This window comes from Misgurnus anguillicaudatus, chromosome 21 (assembly GCF_027580225.2).
Source record: "Misgurnus anguillicaudatus chromosome 21, ASM2758022v2, whole genome shotgun sequence".
Classification (NCBI taxonomy): domain Eukaryota; kingdom Metazoa; phylum Chordata; class Actinopteri; order Cypriniformes; family Cobitidae; genus Misgurnus; species Misgurnus anguillicaudatus.
In genome coordinates this window covers 7,515,208-7,534,887 of record NC_073357.2, presented here as the reverse complement: position 1 = coordinate 7,534,887, position 19,680 = coordinate 7,515,208, and the positions used below count along the sequence as shown (strand labels likewise).

Genomic DNA, 19,680 nt, shown 5'->3' with positions numbered 1-19,680 from the left:
AGTCCACTAGGTGTCAGACTCACAAGTGGAACAGTTCATCTTATATTTTATGGTTTACTCTTGAGCAAGGCATGAACGTTTTTATGACGTCTTTTTATGACGTCCTTTTTATGACGTCTTCCTATATTTATATCCAGGGACCTCTTTAAAGTTTTAAAGTTTAAAAATTTGGACACACTTGACAATAATGTTAAAAATCTTAAAAATCATTTAATCTGATGATGCATTGAAATTACATTTGTAGACAAAAATATAGCTGTGCCAAACAGATTACTTTCTGTTATTAAAAAACTACAATTTTGTTTTACAATATTATTTTTTAAATAGATGATTTACACTGAATATTGAAGAAAAAGCAGCCAATAAGAGCCCGGATTAAATGTTAAGTCCTTCAATATTCTTAAAAATTCATTTTAAAGTGAAGCTTCAAAAAGCTGCTTTATAAAATGGCACAAGTATGGTTTTGCAATATCTAGGCAAAGGGTGACTGCACTTCAGATAATAAAATATAACAGAGTTTTGATTTATTTTGGATGCTTTTAATTACCAACATAATTCCCACAGTTGCATTTGTGTTATGGCATAGTTTGGACGAGTTTATTATTATTCTGTTATCTGGAAAAAATATAAATAAAGTTTGAGTGTGTCAAAACTTTTGGCCTGTACTGTGTATATATATATATATATATATATATATATATATATATATATATATATATATATATATATATAATATAATACAACAGTTCTTTCTGGTTCATCTCTGAATGGAAAAACTGCAGGCACACACGGACACACACAACCGCGCTGTTTTGAATCACTCTCCGTGTTATTATTCCATCAAAGATCAGCGCTCTTGGATGTTACGTTAAAGTTAATGGGAGTAATGTCTTGTCACATCGTGTGGACGATTAACACTTGGAAAGAGGAATGTAAACACTAATTTTTTTCTGGAGCTATGTCTCTTATCAGAACGCGAAAACACCATGGAACTGCAGGTAAGCACTGCAGCTTTTAAATGTGGACATTGATCATTTATTTAATTGCGACGTGACTATTAAAACATGTTATGAGATCTCGCCACTGGTATATTTATAAGCAGCAGGCAAAAACATCTCTCTGACACTTATAAAAAACAGTTTTATATAGTACTGACAAGAACGAAGTCTAATAATAACCGAGTGCTCGTATCGCGTTAAGATGAAATGGTAAACCAATAGTAACATTATAGAAGTATAGTTTTATTAACTTTTACCTCGCGCCAAAACAATAACAACACAAAAGACACTAAATATGAATAAGAAAACAAGTAATAGTTTTATCATGACACCAAATACTGCTGATTTGATCTCATTTTGACCACAAAAACAAACAACGCCAACATGAGAGCCAGGGAATCCCTGTCAGAGATGTAGCCCAAAGAGGGTGGTGGTCAGCGGGCGAGGGAACACTGACGTCCGCTCATGCTTTGGTTCTCATACGTACCGAATCTCACTAAGCAAACGTTCAAACAGGCGCTATCTTTACTAATCGACTGTAGATTTAAATATAATACATATATATTTTCGACTGAACTAATCTTAAAACTACACTTTGTGACCAAGAAACGTTAATATAAAGAAACGCCTATCCGTCCATTGAGTTATTATGAGATTCAAAGCAGCTGAAAGTGTTACCTGTCATTCTGGCCGCCCTCAAATTCGTGGCGGAAGAAGTAGTTCTCAAACAAAGAGGCTTTTAAAATAACTCTGTTGTTGTTTTCTAGTTTTCGTTTTTCAAACGTGTGCCGTCGAACTGTTATCTCGTTTTGCAACGAAACTCTTCATATATATATATATATATATATTGAAGTATGACTATACTGAGAAGACAACTGACTTTATTTTTGTACACAGCAAAATCAGCAGTGTTAAATCAACACTGCTGGTGTATATATGGGGACCACCAGGTCTGGTGTTACTCATATAAACACCAGCAGTATTGATTTAACACTGCTGATTTTGCTGTGTAATTTTTGAGATTTAACAGAGATTTGGATTATGATGATCAGTGTTTCCTTTAGTTGGGTAGTTTGACTCTTTGTTTTTTATTAAAGCGTGTGGTCTTTGTAATAGTGTACATGATATATGTTGAAGAGAGTGTTTGTGACAAAGACAGCTTACACGTAACTCACAACATCACTGAAGTGTCCTTGGTTAATTCCATTTGTGATCAAAAGTGGTTGTTAAAGGGCACAAGGTTCAGTCATTTTTTTATACTGTTGTCTGAGGTTTACTTTTTTTATACTGTTGTCTGAGGTTTACTTATGATGTTTGCACGGTTTTTACATCCAAAAACATCAAAAGCCATAAGTAATTGGCTATTTTGTACCCTGGTTTTGATGCTGACTTGAGAAATGCCTGGATTTGATGGGCGGGCCGCATTGACAACTTGGAAGTAAACGCCCACTGCTATGATTTCGTAGTCAAACTAGCTTTCAATACTGAATCTCATGTGTAATCAGAGTCTACTGTTAAGTAAGTGTCTTGTGAGTATTTTGTAACCGTGATGCATGTACAACACACACACACACACACACACACACACACACACACACACACACACACACACACACACACACACACACACGTTTATTTTATCATAACCCTTTCCAGGCGTGTGCAACATGACACACAACAAACATATTTTGGACTCACAAGCAACAAACATGACACTCCGAAAACATATTTGGACTCTTGGAAGAGAAATCACCACTGATAGTAGTCACTAAAGTGTTTTACTTACATAAGTTTGCTGCGCCATTCTGCTCAGATCCAATACTGAATGCATTGCTTTTAAAATACAGTTTCTCTGCAAATCGACATGTAGCTTATTCCCTCAATGTTTAATCCAGCAAACACAGAGCAAATTTTATGATTCCCTTAATGTCTCTCAATGAAAAACAATGCCACGCTTACGGTACGATGGCTCTACTCTCTCTACTTTCTACTCTAATGCGCGGGGCCCAAATGCTCAAAGCAGGCAAAGCAGAGAAAGGCTCATCCTTCAGATGTCATAACGAGGCACATTCCTGAACGGCTCATCTGAGCTGACATTTTTTCAAAGGCAGAGCAGAATACACAGGGCTCAGTTTACACCTATCACCGTTTTTAACCAATTGGGGAACATAAACAGGCCAGGGGAACTCATATTAATGTTAAAAAACCTCATGCCATGTGCCCTTTAAATGTATATTTAACCAACATACATAAATACCACAGATAAAACGTAAAAAACTTTTTACCTTTCACTTTTTGGGCACTTCCCCCGGAAAACCCCGCCCACCCGTCAATCAGCGGGAGATGCTAGAACTTGCAAACATCTTATCACGCGACAGCTTTGTTTAATTTCAAAACTCAACAATGGCATAAATGAAGAAGTGTGTTTTTGGATGTAAGGAGAAGAAAGTCAGCCTTATGGAAACAATGGATATAGTTTATTATCCGGGGTAGTAGCGGAGTTTTGCGTGTGTGTTTGATGCGCTGGATTTTCCCAACCTGGTCATGAGTTGCATGCTGTAAGTAAGACTTCTGTCTTATGTTGGAAATAGGCGCGTGCATATTATATAAATGACACGAACATGTAGTGAATCATAAGTTAAACAGTGTTGTATAGTGTTGCATTACTCATACTCGCTCCTCCCGCGGTAGTAACTCCTCCTTCTTCATTTCTTCTTACGTTATCGGAAAGATCCGATAAAGCTAATCTTTCTTTTATAAATCAAATTAAACTGAAGACTCTTCGTGTGTGTGTGTGTGTGTGTGTGTGTGTGTGTGTGTGTACGTGTACCTGGTAATTATCACGTTGTGGGGACCAATTGTCCCCACAAAGATAGGAATACCAGAGTTTTTGTGACCTTGTGGGGACATTTTGATGTCCCCATGAGGAAACAAGCTTATAAATCAAACAGAATGATGTTTCTTGAAATTGTGAAGTAGGAGAAGGGTTTTTGTGATGGTTGGGGTTAGGTAATGGGGTAGGTAAGGGGAATAGAATATACAGTTTGTACAGTATAAAATGCATTACGTCTATGGAATGTCCCCACAAAACATGAAAACCAGTGTGTGTGTGTGTGTGTGTGTGTGTGTGTGTGTGTGTGTGTGTGTACACATTCAACTTTCAGACTGTTTTGTGTTTGAGATGACATTTAATTAAAAATGTAAGAATTCAAGAAAGAGGAATAAATAAACCACTTTTATAATCTGTATAGCAAATTCCACAATGTACAGATGAAAAGTAAAAAACGCTTTGTGAAGCTGTCAGCAGACCGCAGTGATGGAGCCTGATTCCTGCCTGTGGAGACAAATATATTTTGCTGATAGTGACATATGGATTACAAAGAAACAGTATGCAATTCAAAAGACCGAGACATTTTCTAATAACTAGTGATTCTAGTAAATATAGGATGAAAGGCTGATGTGAACTAAAGCAGAACTGTTTACCTCTGTGCCCAAGCATGAGTTCCCCTTCATACTGTGCCATGCCAAGTGCTTGTCTTTGCTCGCTATCAAGTTCTTCCCACTGTTCCTCTGTCACGGCACACGCTTGTTCAGAGCTCAGCCATGACAGTTGCTGGGCATTGAATACCACCTAGAATAAGAAATGCAAGGTTTGGAGCTAGTCTCAAGTAAACATCTGGGGAAACGCATATTCAAATACTTATGAGTATTAAAGTAATGCCAAAAATGACAAGAGTAAACATCACTCACAGCCAGCTTTTTTGGAGGTATCAGAGCTATTGCGGCTGGCGTCAATCCTTCTATTTGCTCTTTTACAAGTGCAGACAGTAGCATATCTTCTAGCCCAGCTGAAAACACAAAATCATTTGGCCGTTTTTCTGGGGAAAGCGTGTATTGTATGGTGAAATTATTGTAATGGAATTCTAGTCAGTACCTGCCAAAGTCCCAATCTCAGTGAAGACCTCTGAGCCCCAGCTGCTGACTGGACCAAAGCCCAGAGGATTGGATAGACGTGATGTCAGCGCTTCGGTCTGCTGCTCAGAACACGGCAGTGCCATCTCCCTCAGAAACAAAGCTGCCAGACTAATGGACACAAATGAATGAGGGTACAGCGAGGTGTTTTCATTGCTCTTAGCTTTGTAATTCAATTTACCCTGTACCTCAGGTTGAACGGGTCTAGACGGGAAATTTCTGAAGAACTCAAGCCACAGAGCAGATGTCCGAATGCAGCAAGTTCCACCACACTAAGTTCTTCGGGTTTCCGTTTAAGTCGTCTCATGATGCCAAGAACAGCTGCTCTCATCTGTGCAACAACATCCTATGAGTGATTTATATTTTCTCTTAAGCCATTCTCTATATTTTCACTTAAAACACACCTTCTTGGTGTGCCATGCATTGAGACTGCCAACTTGAGCTACCACAGCCAGATTGGACAAGTCAACAGCTTTTAGTTCTCTTTCACCCATCTCGGTCACTATACATCCCAGCTCCAGCACTTGTTCTGGTTTAAGCAGTTTCACTGGCTTATAAACCTAAAAGATAGTGCTTGTTATATGACTTTATGAATGATATAATAATAATTGAAAAACAACCACAAGCTTCTTAAAGCTTGAGCGCGCAAGTCGGACACGGAAACAAGTATAACCGGCCCCTAACTGGTCTGAGCTCCATCCAAAGTGCTTCACGCTGCTCAGCATCAAGGGTCCCATCTTGACCCAGGAATTCAACACAATCCTTCAGCTCTCTCCTCTTCATTCCACTCAGCTGATAGGACCTCCAAGCCGACGGGAATGTTCCTTTAATATCTGCACAGCTTGGGATAGGCCCTGTAAGCAAATTCTTATGAATTATCTTCCAGCGATGATATCGGATAGATTGTATAAATAGTAATGCAGAACATAACGCACCCCTTCTTGTCCACCATCGACCTTTAACGATCTTGCGAATGAGGTTGTTGATCTTTTCTCGCAGCCCTTTGAGGTCCAAACATGCTTTACCCACTTCGCTTTCTTTCCAAAGCCACTGGCTCATCAGGACCTGCTCAACTGTGTCTTTACCTAAATCATCCTTGAAAGAAAATCTGCAAGTTCACCATGAAGGTACTCTTTGGCAAACATTACTTTAAAGACAAGGCCTGTGTTTTCCTTACCAGTGGTAGTGATCTTATCTGCTGAGGTGAAAGGGTGAACACAAGTCTACCCAAATGTTCAACATCCCCAACTGTCCATGTTCTCGGTTCCCTGGTACAAACAAGGACTCTGTTAAATTCCCCAACAGTAAAACACTTGGCCTAGACCAGTACCAAACCAATCTGTATCATTGTATGCTGGTCTCTTCTGCTGGGATCACAGTACTGATGAAAGGACCTTGCTTCCGAAACAACGAAACATAAACCCACACCTAGATATGCATTTCATAAAGGCGGCCCTTCTCATATGATCATCTAACCTTATCAAGTTCGTACAAGGTTGAATCTGAAAACAGAGCTGCTTTGCCTCACCCCAACATGCTCCTCTCTGTTAGCAAAGCTGATATTTGTCTGAAGGAGTCAGAGGGCAGGCAATAGTGTTTCAGTTCCTCCAGGTGCAATTTCAAAGCCTCTCTATCAATTTCAGCCAACAAATCACTGTCCAGAAAGGGCAGAAGAGGACCAAGTGTGTCCATGGAGGCCCCAGTGAGGCCTTCTTCAGAGATCCCCTATCAATCAGGACAGAAAACATTGAAGAAGACATTGGAAAAGAACAAATGTTGATGATAGTATGTATACAAACACTGGAAGAGTTAATGTTTCCAAATTTAAGTAGACCAAACTGTTATCTAAAATATTCACTGGCTTGTGTGATGTTAGTAGAAATTTGCCTAAAATTTATTAAAGGACAAGTTCGGTATTTTACACTTAAAGCCCTGTTTTCAGATTGTTTATGATGAAATAGAACGGTTTTGACTGAAATTTCGACATATGCGGCTGCCCAGAGAATTTTTGGGTGTTTGTGTTTCAGCTCCTACCTTTACAATGGGTCCAATGGTGCACCGGAACAATCCTTCCCAAAATGCATTAAACTTTCGTTTACAAAGACGTGAAACTCACCGAGTGGTCAGGGGTGTTCACTGGTATGTTCACACAAAAATCAGTGCAAAATACGCATTCCAACAGGTTTTATCGTAGTTTTTGCCAACTCCGTTGACTTGTATTAGTTGTGCTGTGAGGTACGGTATTACTCCGCGCCGGGAACTTTGTTTCTATTCTTGCAATTGGCAATGGCGGATTATCGCCACCAACTGGGCTGGAGTGTCTATTATTCGGGTGTGGGGCATTTGGAAAAATAGGTCCACAAGTTAACAACGAATGCTAAAACAGCTGTTGGAAAGCATCTTTTAACGCGATTTTTGTGTGAGCATATCATTGAACACCCCTGACCACTCGATAAGTTTCACGTCTTTGTAAACGAAAGTTTAATGCATTTTAGAAAGGACTGTTCCAGTGCACCACAAAACACACTGAAAAGGTAGGAGCTGAAACACAAACACCCAAAAAGTCTCGGGGCAGCCGCAAATGTCGAAATCCCAGTCAAAACCGTTGTATTTCATCATAAACAATCTGAAAACAGGGCTTTAAGTGTAAAATATCGAACTTGTCCTTTAAGTTCTTACTCATTGGTAAACTCATGTCACTGAACTACATTCGATAAAGTGAGCACCCATTTACAATGTTTTTGGTCTTACAAGTGCATCCATAGCTTTCTCAGCCAAGGCTGTCTGCTTGTGTCGTGGTAGCTGCAGAAAATCAATAAAATGATGTTGAATGTGGTCCAATACACTTATGAGTGAGGAGTTAGACAGGTGCTCCATCATGGTCAGCCTGTAAGACACAAATTAGCAATAAGAACCTACATGCAGACGAATGTGGGTCAATGGAAAGAATCCAATTGTGCCCTTACGGTAAATTTGCCACAAACGTAGGTCCCAAGTTATTTATGTCTATGTGTGGTCGTTGTCTTAGCTCCACCACAATGCATGTCCTCTGTCGAAACACAAATACATTTTGTTAATATTCCCTTGCATGTGAGATAATGTTATTAACTTTAGCTGCCTAGATGGCAGAGTAAGTAATATGTTGAATACTTTGATAATGAGCCACATTATTTAGAGTGCCATGAAATGTTCCATCATTTGAGCTTACAGTTGTATTACTACAGAATAATGGTTAGTCATAATATAAAAATCTCTGCAATTTGCATTGGATTAGCAAGTGCTTTAACATCGATGTGAATAATAAAATGTCTGTGGTATTCCTACCAAAGCAGGTCTGAGTCCTCCTGGCAATTTAGTGATAAACTGCAACAATTCAGTGAAGCCCGAGTCATTCACCCAAAGCCTCAGCCATTCACAGGTCATTCCGCCTGCAATACGACCTAAATCTCTTCAGGGAGGAAGAAACATTTTTGTCCAGATGTTACTACAATAAGAAACAATGCAAATCATTAATAAAATACATAAAAGTTGAGGAGGAGACAGCCCTAATGGTTAAAAAGACCATTTAATCTAAAATAAATGTCCATGTTGGTTCCATGCTTGTCTACAACCATGCTGTTCTCTGGCAGAACTTGGCTGATGAGGCTGACTGACCACTGAATTTTTTGTTTAAGCAAACTTTTACCCCTATTTTTAACTTTTATTTATTTTTTACTTTGGCCTATTATATTAAACGCACTCACCTAAAGGATTATTAGGAACACCATACTAATACTGTGTTTGACCCCCTTTCGCCTTCAGAACTGCCTTAATTCTACGTGGCATTGATTCAACAAGGTGCTGAAAGCATTCTTTAGAAATGTTGGCCCATATTGATAGGATAGCATCTTGAAGTTGATGGGGATTTGTGGGATGCACATCCAGGGCACGAAGCTCCCGTTCCACCACATCCCAAAGATGCTCTATTGAGTTGAGATCTGGTCACTGTGGGGGCCATTTTAGTACAGTGAACTCATTGTCATGTTCAAGAAACCCATTTGAAATGATTCGAGCTTTGTGACATGGTGCATTATCCTGCTGGAAGTAGCCATCAGAGGATAATATAAAGGGATGGACATGGTCAGAAACAATGCTCAGGTAGGCCGTGGCATTTAAACAATGTCCAATTGGCACTAAGGGGCCTAAAGTGTGCCAAGAGGCCTAAACATCCCCCACACCATTACACCACCAGCAGCAGCTTGCACAGTGGTAACAAGGCATGATGGATCCATGTTCTCATTCTGTTTACTCCCAATTCTGACTCTACCATCTGAATGTCTCAACACAAATTAAGACTCATCAGAGCAGGCAACATTTTCCAGTCTTCAACTGTACAATTGTGGTGAGCCTATGCAAATTGTAGCCTTTTTTCCTATTTGTAGTGGAGATGAGTGGTACCTGGTGGGGTCTTCTGCTGTTGTAGCCCATCCGCCTCAAGGTAGTGCGTGTTGTGGCTTCACAAATGCTTTGCTGCATACCTCGGTTATAATTTTAGTCAATGTTGTTCTTCTATCAGTTTGAATCAGTCGGCTCATTCTCCTCTGACCTCTAGCATCAACAAGGCATTTTCACCCACAGGACTGCCGCATACTGGATGTTTTTCCTTTTCACACCATTCTTTGTAAACCCTAGAAATGGTTGTGTATTAAAATCTCAGTAAATGAGCAGATTTTGAAATACTCGGACCGGCCCGTCTGGCACCAACAACCATGCCACGCTCAAAATTGCTTAAATCACCTTTCTTTCCCATTCTGACATTCAGTTTGGAGTTCAGGAGATTGTCTTGACCAGGACCACACCCCTAAATCTATTGAAGCAACTGCCATGTGATTGGTTGATTAGATAATTGCATTAATGAGAAATTGAACAGGTGTTCCCAATAATCCTTTAGGTGAGTGTATATGATATAACTTATGTTGTTTTTGTTACTTTTGTTATAGGTCATAAATAAAAAAAAACATGCATTTTCAAAAAAGATGCACACTTCTTGTATCCAGTATTTTGTCTTTTACACTGCAAAAAATGACTTTCTTAGTATTTTTGTCTTGTTTTCAGTAGAAATATCTAAAAATTCTTAAATTAAGATGCTTTTTCTTGATAAGCAAAATGAAAACATCTTGAAATAACATTTATTTTTTCTTAAACATCAACATTTCTCACCCCATTACCAGATATTTTAGCTTGTTTTAAGCACAAATTCACTTAAATTGTATATTTTTTTGTCTAAACATTAGACTTATTTTCTTGGGTCATTTTGCTCATCATCCGGATTTAAGAATGTTTAGATATTTCCACTGAAAACAAAACAAAAACACCAAGTTAGAAAGCAACCCTTTGCAGTGTACTTACTGAAAACAGTGTTTTAATTGGAACACACCAAAATACATCACTTCCAGATGGCATGTCACATGCGGTGTACTTGCACAAGTTTATTTATTTTTTATGCATCCAAAGCTCAAATTGGATCCGATAATTACACACCCGCAGATGATTCTTTTTCAGGTTTTTCGGCCGTCATTTGTCATATATATAGTGGAAAGGTAAAAGTAACCACGCTGACTTTAAATCAGACAAAGATGACTGGCAGGCCGGATAAAGATGATTGGAGGTCATGCCAAACCAGTTCCCTAGCCCTGCTATACAGCATTCAATAATGATGTTATCAAAAGGGATATATTATAAAGAGTGGCAATCATGAAGCAGGCCAATGCTTGATATCACTTACAGTATTGATTCTCTTGTGATGTTCACGGTCCGATGAATCGTTTTGAACAGCATTTGAGCCTGTTGTGTCAAAACCAACATGCAAGTATGAGAAACTGGATAGCCCTCAAGGTAGTATCCAATACACTTTTGGCTGAGACAAAGTCTCTTTAATGTGGGTGATCATTAATTTATATTCTCTGGTGAGTGCTATTGTACCACAATAAGATCAATTTGCTTGATGGCAGTCGAGGGGCTCAGATTATTAATTTATTGAATGGCTCCTTCAAAGCATAACAAATAATCCACCAAAGAACTTGATATCAGCTTTGGCCAGCTGAGTACAGAGCACTGAATGTAATGTACACTGTGCTTCCAGATCTTGTTAAACAGCTGGCGTGGTGTTTTAAAACATTCTTTTAAGTTGGTACATTTTCTGACTAATATCTTAGTATCGTATAATTACAGTTTGTGGGCTAGCATTTAAGCAATCATCAGGAAACTTTACAGTAGTAGTAGGCATGAAAGGGTTGTACCTGTTGATGAGACCAGGGCATGTGCTTATACAGAGATATGTGACGAAGAACTGTCTCTCCATCTAGATCCGACATTAATTTCTTCAAGGAGATGAAGGGTAGAAGACAATGCAGTTGCTGTGTCATATTTTCTGATTCGCGCTCAAAAGCCTTTAAACAAAGATTGTGTTATCAAGCAGAAGAATCTGGTTCATAAACGGAATTGGAATTGGAAGCACACACCTGTTGGAGTGCTAAAAGGACCATTGATCGTTGAGCAGGCTGCAAATCAGACAGTAGTGGAGACCAGCAGTCACAATCCGCTATTCCAGTAGACTCCGGTACAACCAGCTTTTTTAGTACAGAAGGCCCCAGACCTGGAAACAATGGCTTCAACATGCAGAGCGTCTTGGCACTAAACTAAACAGGATTGAGACCATGAACCGAAGTCTTACTTTAGGTATGAATGATGATTTAACTCAATTTACTGTATACCAACTCAATGTATGCAACTTACATTTGTGTCCTCCGCTATTCTGTTTAGTATCCGGAATGCCTGTGTTAAAAATAATAGAAAAATGTTTTAAAATAGTTACAAAGTTTGTAAGTCCACTGTAGACAATGTCATTCTGCTTGGCTTACCTGTGCAGGTGGGAAAGTTGGCATGCCCGGCAGACTTACAAGATCCAGTAACTCGACTGAGGACAGTGTCTCCAAAAATGAAGCCCCCATTTGTGGCAAAATACCATGTAATGAGGCCAATGCCGAAGGAGATAAGACACTGGCATTTAAAGATTTTAGGGCTAATCCAAGCCAGTGAGATAGCTGGACAAGTAGGAAGTCTTTGTGAGTACAACATGGGATATTATTATGAAATGATTGCTTTAAAATTGTAATAAATTATCAAAAAATATCAGTTACTCTGCCACTTGCACTAATGTGTCCCTCTGATACACATCGTGCCAGCTGTTGCCATAGAGTGGATGAGAGAGTTGCCGAAGCCAATAACTGCTGTAAGTCCTCTGAATTTAGGTAACATATGAGACCTCCTAGCCTGTAGTAAGAAACATGATGTCTTTGTGTATTTGTTATTTCTAAAAGTCAAATTAGGCTTAATTTGATAAATACCTCATTATACTGTCACTTGTAATGTTGTTCCTGTTGAAAACAGTACGAAGTATATGCCGCCCCCTTGCGGCATCTAAACTGCTGTTTCCCAATATCTCCATCAAGGGGGTAAGCTGTATGAAACATAACTTTTAGCGATTAAAGAGAAACACACGAAAAGCAGGACTCTGAGGCTTTACTTACTTGCTCAGATGTGAGTTGCTGAAAGTAACTGACTGGGAGATGTGGAAGTAGGGGCAGAATAGAGCTGAGGAAGTATGGAGGCCATGAAGGAACATCTCCAGCTACATTGGACTGCAATAGCCGTTTAACAAAGGCTTGTTTCTGTGGGGACTTCATCTCAGAGCTGCGATCACTAATGGCTAGCAGTCTGGAATAAATTAGCATTAGCCGTGAGTATATGGAGAATTATGTACCCACTAGGGGCACTGATGAGGGGTGTAAATCATACAACATATGATTCTATTCAGTCCACTTACACGCTTTCATTGACCATAAGAGAGGCAGGAAAGGTCATAATGTCAGAGACAGACATGTATGGTATGAACTGGGAGAGATCAATAAAAAGTTCTGGTGTAACATGTGGAAACTTTTGGATAAAGGCAGCTGTCATCGTCTCCATCGCCTCTTGTTCCTTGGAAGAAACCTGTGAACGAAACCAGTCAGTTTCCTTTACATATGGTTACACTCTTCTGGAGCAACATCACCTAAAATGACTTGAATTGCAAATAAACAGCTTTACCTGTACGGTTTCCACTTGAAGCTGTTCCCAACTCTGATGAACTTGTGAAAGGAACCTTTTAACAGCATCTTTTTCTGCTGACTGAACAACACTGCGAATACTCTCCCTAGGCATCTGTAGATATTCCTTTAAGAGTATCAACCTCAGCATTAGATGTAATGACAAATTAAAAGTTTCGTTTTGGAAGCCTAAATTAAAGCTTCCTTCAAGAAATGTCCTGGAATGACTTAGGATCTTTTTAACCTTTTATTCTACTAACACCAATGATGTACAAAATGAGAGTGAAATGATAAGTGCTATAAACTATTTGTTGGGTATCTGTTGTGTTTAACCAGGATTTGAAGTATGGCCAAATGCTGTGAGTTATACCTGCATTAAAAATCTTAAAGCAGAAGAATTGCCCTCCCTCGGAATCAGGTTCCACAAGACAGGCTGCTGGGGAAAAAGCCTTTGAAACTGAATGCTTCAAACAAGGGTAACAAAAATATTAGGGTAATGATATTAAACATTAGGAATGCATGACATACACTAAAACACCTTAAGAGATCTTCTTTAAGGGAAGAGTTTTGCTCTTTCTTAAGGAAGATGCCAACAGAGTGGAGTACACTTATGGATGCATCTGGCCGTAGAGTTGCCCAGAAAGAAGCATTATCCTGGAGGCTAGACAGAAGAATGGCCTGGCCCAGGCCTTGACGAACCTCCCTTTCTCCCTCCTCCAAACCTGCTGACAGTCCCACCACATAGTCTAACACTCGAAGCACATAGGTTACTGTAGCTAACCACCTTGTGCGTTCGTCCACTACTCCTTCACATTGGGTGAGGTTATTAATGGCTTCCTGTAAAATCGGCAAGGGGTTCACACAAAGTTGAGAGCTGTCAAAGTCAAATGGGGCTGGCAGCATTTCAAAGAGTTGCTGGAGGACACACTTGCGGCCCTGCTTTTCTACAGAGTTCAAGCAGTAGTCTAATAATGAAGGCTGCTTTTGAACCAGGATAAGGTACAGCGTGATATTATTGCAAATATAATCCTTCAAACCTGCAGTATTTCTGCAAAACTCAAGGGTGGTGAAGTTAAAATGTTCTATCTTCCAGTTTGGGTAGTCACAGAGCCTGTCTTTGGACTCACTGTAGGAGTGAATAGGGTTGACTTTAGAGCAGTACTCCGCTGCCCAGCTCCCATCTTGAAGTATGTGCGAAGACTCATTACCACACAAAGAGGTAATAAGAGCTGTGTTATTGGGCAGGAAACATTTTCTGAAATCCTGAGCGGTTAGAATTTTGCTCCTCAGCAGTGCTAAGCAGTTTTCTGTGGCATCTTGATAAGAGTTTCCACCAGAAGCATCTGTGGAGAGCTGAAGACAGAGTTCATCAATGCTTGTCTGGTTGAGGTACTGGTAATCCCTAGAAGCTTCTACCTGAGTGAAGTTGAGAGAAACATGTTAGAGAAAATTAGTAATACTGAAAACTGAAGTATTGTCAGCTAAATGTAGTTCAGAGTACCTGATAAGCATGTTGCAGCCAGAATGTAGAGTTGGCACAAACTGTCTTGTTGAATTCATGAGTAAAGAATTCACTGCAAACATGGACCCAGAGAAAATCTTGTTCTGCAGCAGAAAGGTACCAAGCTGCATCAGAGCAAGTTACACGGAGGTCTATCCCCAAATGGCTGACTTCAGGGTCCTGTGAGCCATCATTCTCCTCAAAAAGATTACAGTAGAGAAAGACTGTAAAATTTGAAACCCCTGTGAGACCAGGTATAGAGGCATTACAAGCAGCTTCCAGAATTTCAGCTGATGGTGACAAATCGCCCTGCTCATGGACATATGTCTGGTGCTGGTGAAGTCTAGACCTTCTAGATGATTGCTGTTGTTTCACGGTCGTGTTTATTTAACCAGAAGAAGAGCATGACATGAAAGATGGCCTGCTGGGTAAACCCTCTGAGCGGAAACCCATTGCTTGAGCATTCCATGTCAAGTTGTGTCTAATTCCCCTGTACAAAATCGAGAACATTGAGGAAACAAAGGGGTTTGATATACATGCACAAAATTACTTTATTGTCCACTGTTTCACATGACACTTACCATAAAATCAGTTGTCTGAGGTCACCTTAATGAAGACAGAAAAGTGAAAGGAAAAGTTCAGGGTGAATAGTTGAAAGAAATCACAGAAAACTGCAGAACACTGTTAATTAATTCAGGAAAATGGAAAGCCAGCCACTGTATTATACAATTGGCCTTGGTATAATAGCATAGCTGTGCACATAATACCAGGAGTGTATGGTTACCAACATAAACAAAGAAAGGGGAGATTATCTAGGCTATAGGATTTGGTGTAACAAAGATCTGGTTAATGACTATCATGGCCATTGTAGATTTAGTAGCGGGTGATTTCTGTCCTACTTCCACAACAACTCAAACAAGTTCCAACCTAGGAGCAAATTATTCTTATATAACTTGTGCTTATCTTTTTAGTTTTCTTGTTACAGTAGAATACTTGTTTTTATCTTACAGGTAAACTGTTACACCATACAGAATTTCAAGTATAAGGGATAAACTACAGCAGTACTATACTTGCCTACTGAACATCTTCCATGGTGACTGTACTGTGGTTCTCCCACCATGGTGCTTACATCATCCAGCAGTGCTTTGGTCATATGCAACACTTTTCGTCTCAAATTACCATACACGCTGCGGCCCACATTGCGCAGAAGTCCACGTCTGAGGTTATCTAAACCCTGCAGTAGGGCAGGATTATGTTCAGCAAACTGTGCTGCCCTTTCTGCTGCATTTGACCTTGACAAAGCCTGCAGAAGCAGTGCCTGCATAAAAGCAATGCTCTCTGAATCAGTTTGGTTTAATAAAAGTTGGTCTTGACGTAGCACCTCAGGCGGCACAATGAATGGCTTAAAGCGTCCTGTAGAGAGAGCAGCATCTTTAGGATTTTTTTCCACACTTGCAGGGTGAAGACTGACCACGGGTTTCCAGTTCCTGGTTTCCATAAAGCTGAGGATCTGCTGCAGCCAGCTAAGGTTGATGGCACAGTCATTTCTTCCTTTTAGGACACAGATGAAACCCTGTAGACCTGCAACAGCTTGGCTGTAAGTCCCACTAACCAGAGCTTGAAGAACAGTTTCGAGCAAAGCACTGATGGTCTTCCAGTTCTGGGAAATAAAAGTCAAGATGGGTTTTTGAGGCTGGCGCTCAGCAAGTGTCAAAATACTTTGTATTAACCCAAGAAGTCCATTCCAATGGGGGCTCCCTCTGAAGGACATAAACAGATCTTGAAGCCTGAAACTGGGTCGTGGAGGAATTTTACCGTCCCATAGTCCAAATGAAGTTTCCCGTCCTGTCTGAAGCAAAGAGTAGAGTAGGTTCTCCCAAAACTGGTCATCACTAAAGGGTTTCTGTTGATCATCTAACTCTGTGCTCATCTCTTGTAGGTACATAGAGATGTTGTGAAGGAATCCTGAGAGCCTGTTTCGATCAAATGCTTTATTTAGAGATGGTATACCTACACTACTTCTTGTCAAGAAACCCAGAGACTTGAGACCTCCCATTATGCTCCTCACTATGGACTGAATTTGTTGATCCTCCTGAATTTGTCGTCTTTCGGCAGGTGGCTGGATCTTGTGGGGGCTCCAGCCTTTACTCTTTCTCCATATCTCAACCAGCTCTTTAAAAATGTCTTCTTTCTGGTCTTCCTTTTTGCTCCCTATTATAAAAAGCATTGGTAAAAGTAGAACTGAATCATGGTAACAGCACCAAAATAATTAATGTTGTCTTACCTCCATTAATTGCCACTTGTCCCAGTAAAAGCGAAATCAGAAAAATTCCCAACGTGCCCATACTAAATTTCATTGACCAGGCTCAAGGTAGCACTGACAAATTTATTTTGTTGTCATTTCAAAACAGCGTCTGCATAGTGTTCCTCTAGTAGCAGAGACACTTCGAGAGTAAAGTGTCACACTGTGGAGTGCACATAAAAACTTAATGACCATCCACTGTCACTTGGCTAAACTTTCACAAAGAAAAGTTTGCAACATTGAGTCAATGCAATTAACTGACGGACTAGAAAATATACAGCAGCTGCTAAATTCTACATGGTTTGTTAAATTTATCTTTTAAAATGAATCAGTTATATTTGGATATTACCTTTAAGTATACAGAAAAGACATTTTAAGTACTTACGTATTAGTATTTGTGTGCATTTAATGTCTGCGTCCATGAATAAGGAAAATAGGCTGAATCTGCCAAGGATTGAGCAAAATGTTTCCATCGCTCTCGCTCTCTCTCTCTCTCTAACAACATTGTCACTTTGAGATCTGTTCCCCCTTTTGAGATTCAGTTGGATCCTGCAAAGTAAGAGCTTCATGTTTCAGTGACATGGTCCCTTCATGCGCCAGCTGACTGTGCTGCGGTCAGAAGTCAGAGGCAGTCATGTAATATGAGAAAAGAGAAAGGCCAAGAAACTTTAAGAGGGTTTACTCTTGTATCACAAGGTAATTTCATATTAATTAACATTAAAGTAGTTACAAAGGTAGGTCATTGGTTTCAACTGAGACTAAAAGGGCCACAGCTGATATACAGTAGATAATGAACACGAACTTTAATAAGTGTTGTGTTAATAGATCGTTGCAACAAATGCATGTATACCCAATTCTGCATCTGTTTACACTGCAAAAACATGACTTTCTTACTTAGTATCTTTGTCTTTTGTTTTTTTAGTACAAATACCAAAAAGTTCTTAAATCAAGATGCCTTTTCTTGATGAGCAAAACGACCCAAGAAAATAAGTCTAGTTTTAAAATAAAAAATATACAATTTAAGTGAATTTGTACTTAAACAGGCAAAAAAATTCACCAATCGGGCAATACATTTTTTCTTTAATTTTTATTGATTTAAGTGTATAAAGAGCAATTATCCGATTCACGATTTTACATTTCCTTTGGTGTGTATTAAGGGCTTATTATAGTTGTGACGACGTAGATTATGTGTCGATTTCATATATACTTCAGCGTCGTCCGTTGTTAAAAATTTGGCGAGGTGCACGTCAGGCTACGCAGAGGCTATGGACAACCTACAGCGTAGACCATACGCATAACTATAATAAATTGGACTCAACCTATGGCCTAGCTACGGCCTAGACCTTACGTACGACTATAAATTGCACTTTAGTACATGTTAACGACATGAAAAAGGTACAATGACGTGAGTTATCGTTTAATACGTACATTTCTTTTCTTGGACTACAACAAACACACAAATTGTAGGCAACCGTTTACTTCCTGGGCCTGTTGACGTAGACACGACGGTCATTATCATAATCCCGCTCGCTTGTGACTCAAGTAAGTAGTCGATGTTTTCATATTTTAAGAATTAACTACTGACTAAACCATGACTCAAACACAAGCTTTGTGCAGTGCAAAGTAGCACTTGTTTGTCATTTCTACGATCACAAATGCAGACATGATTTTACTGTTTTAGTATCACTAGCTTACCAATCTGTTGTGTCCTGCTCAAGTCGCGTTGATAAAGTTGATCGATCAGCTTGGTCATTGCATTTTTTGTATTCCAACCCTGTATCACGAAATTATGTACCTATAGTCACGTAAATTCTTTTCCGTGACACTGACACATTTTTTGCATGATTTTGTCACGTATTTCTGTTTACGTGTCTATGTTTTGTCCTATTTTCAAATCATTGACGCTTTAGGGTTAGATTTGGTGTTTAGATTAGGATGTCACTTTAAGTATTGGTTTATACCTTTTTTTATGATTTATTTTCTTATACTTTATGATTTTTAAACCATTGTTGCCTGGCATTAGGGTTAGATTTGGGTAAGGGTAAGGATATAATTTTATGTAAATCTAACCCTAAACCGAAGCGACAAAGGTAAGAAAATAGGGCAAAACAGTTGAGTATAAGAAATACGTGACAATAACACGTAAACAGAAATACGTGACATGTTCAAGCAAAAAGGCGGAAAAACGTGTCAGTGTCACGGAAAAGACTCACAAATTTACGTGACTATAGGTACGTAATTTTGTGATACTGGGTTGCGTATTGATAAGGTGGTAAAGACGATATTAAAGGCGCTCTAAGCGAATCTTTGTGACGTCACTTTTTGTTGATGTTTGAACTGTTTTCAAACAAACGGAGCGTAGCTAACTCCTCCCCCTCCCTTCCGTGCTTTCATGAACGTGCCCAACCCCCACCCCCAAATCCTTCTTGTCGCTTATTGGCTGGAACACTTTGTTATGTTTTATGGTGGTAGGTTTGGCCACTGTGTTTTAATAGCAGTTTGTGGAGCCTGGGCTGTCTACAGAGATCGCGTTTTTTACAGTTTGATCAGCGGACAGGTAGCAAGCAGATAGTGAGGAGATGTTTGCTGTATGTAACAAATGTTTTATGGTCTAAAACGCGTGAATTCACAGCTTTAACTCCAGCCAGTATTGCATTGTGAGCGAATCTTTCAAACATGGTAAGGAGCGTCACATTTACGTCAGAGGTATTTAGGCCAATCACAACGTACAGATTAGCTGGCCAATCAGGGACACAGCGCTTTTCAGATCGGTGAGCTTTG

General features: G+C 39.6%; 1 protein-coding gene across 1 annotated transcript; it reads right to left on the bottom strand.

Annotated features, from left to right (window-relative positions):
* Positions 1 to 4,172: 4,172 nt before the first annotated feature.
* LOC129427849 (stereocilin) lies at positions 4,173 to 17,808 on the bottom strand. Its single transcript, XM_055184650.2, is given in 30 exon segments — positions 4,173 to 4,332; positions 4,482 to 4,629; positions 4,749 to 4,846; positions 4,933 to 5,081; positions 5,159 to 5,301; positions 5,375 to 5,530; positions 5,655 to 5,824; positions 5,906 to 6,065; positions 6,148 to 6,238; positions 6,499 to 6,695; positions 7,722 to 7,857; positions 7,937 to 8,019; positions 8,295 to 8,418; positions 10,735 to 10,793; positions 11,249 to 11,398; positions 11,471 to 11,647; positions 11,745 to 11,783; positions 11,870 to 12,052; positions 12,149 to 12,281; positions 12,356 to 12,468; positions 12,539 to 12,725; positions 12,835 to 13,001; positions 13,098 to 13,223; positions 13,467 to 13,529; positions 13,625 to 14,512; positions 14,598 to 15,087; positions 15,179 to 15,203; positions 15,672 to 16,808; positions 16,882 to 17,062; positions 17,285 to 17,808. Coding segments are annotated over 29 exon segments (5,763 nt in total). The 5' UTR covers positions 16,955 to 17,062; positions 17,285 to 17,808; the 3' UTR covers positions 4,173 to 4,234.
* Between the last annotated feature and the right edge of the window lie 1,872 nt (positions 17,809 to 19,680).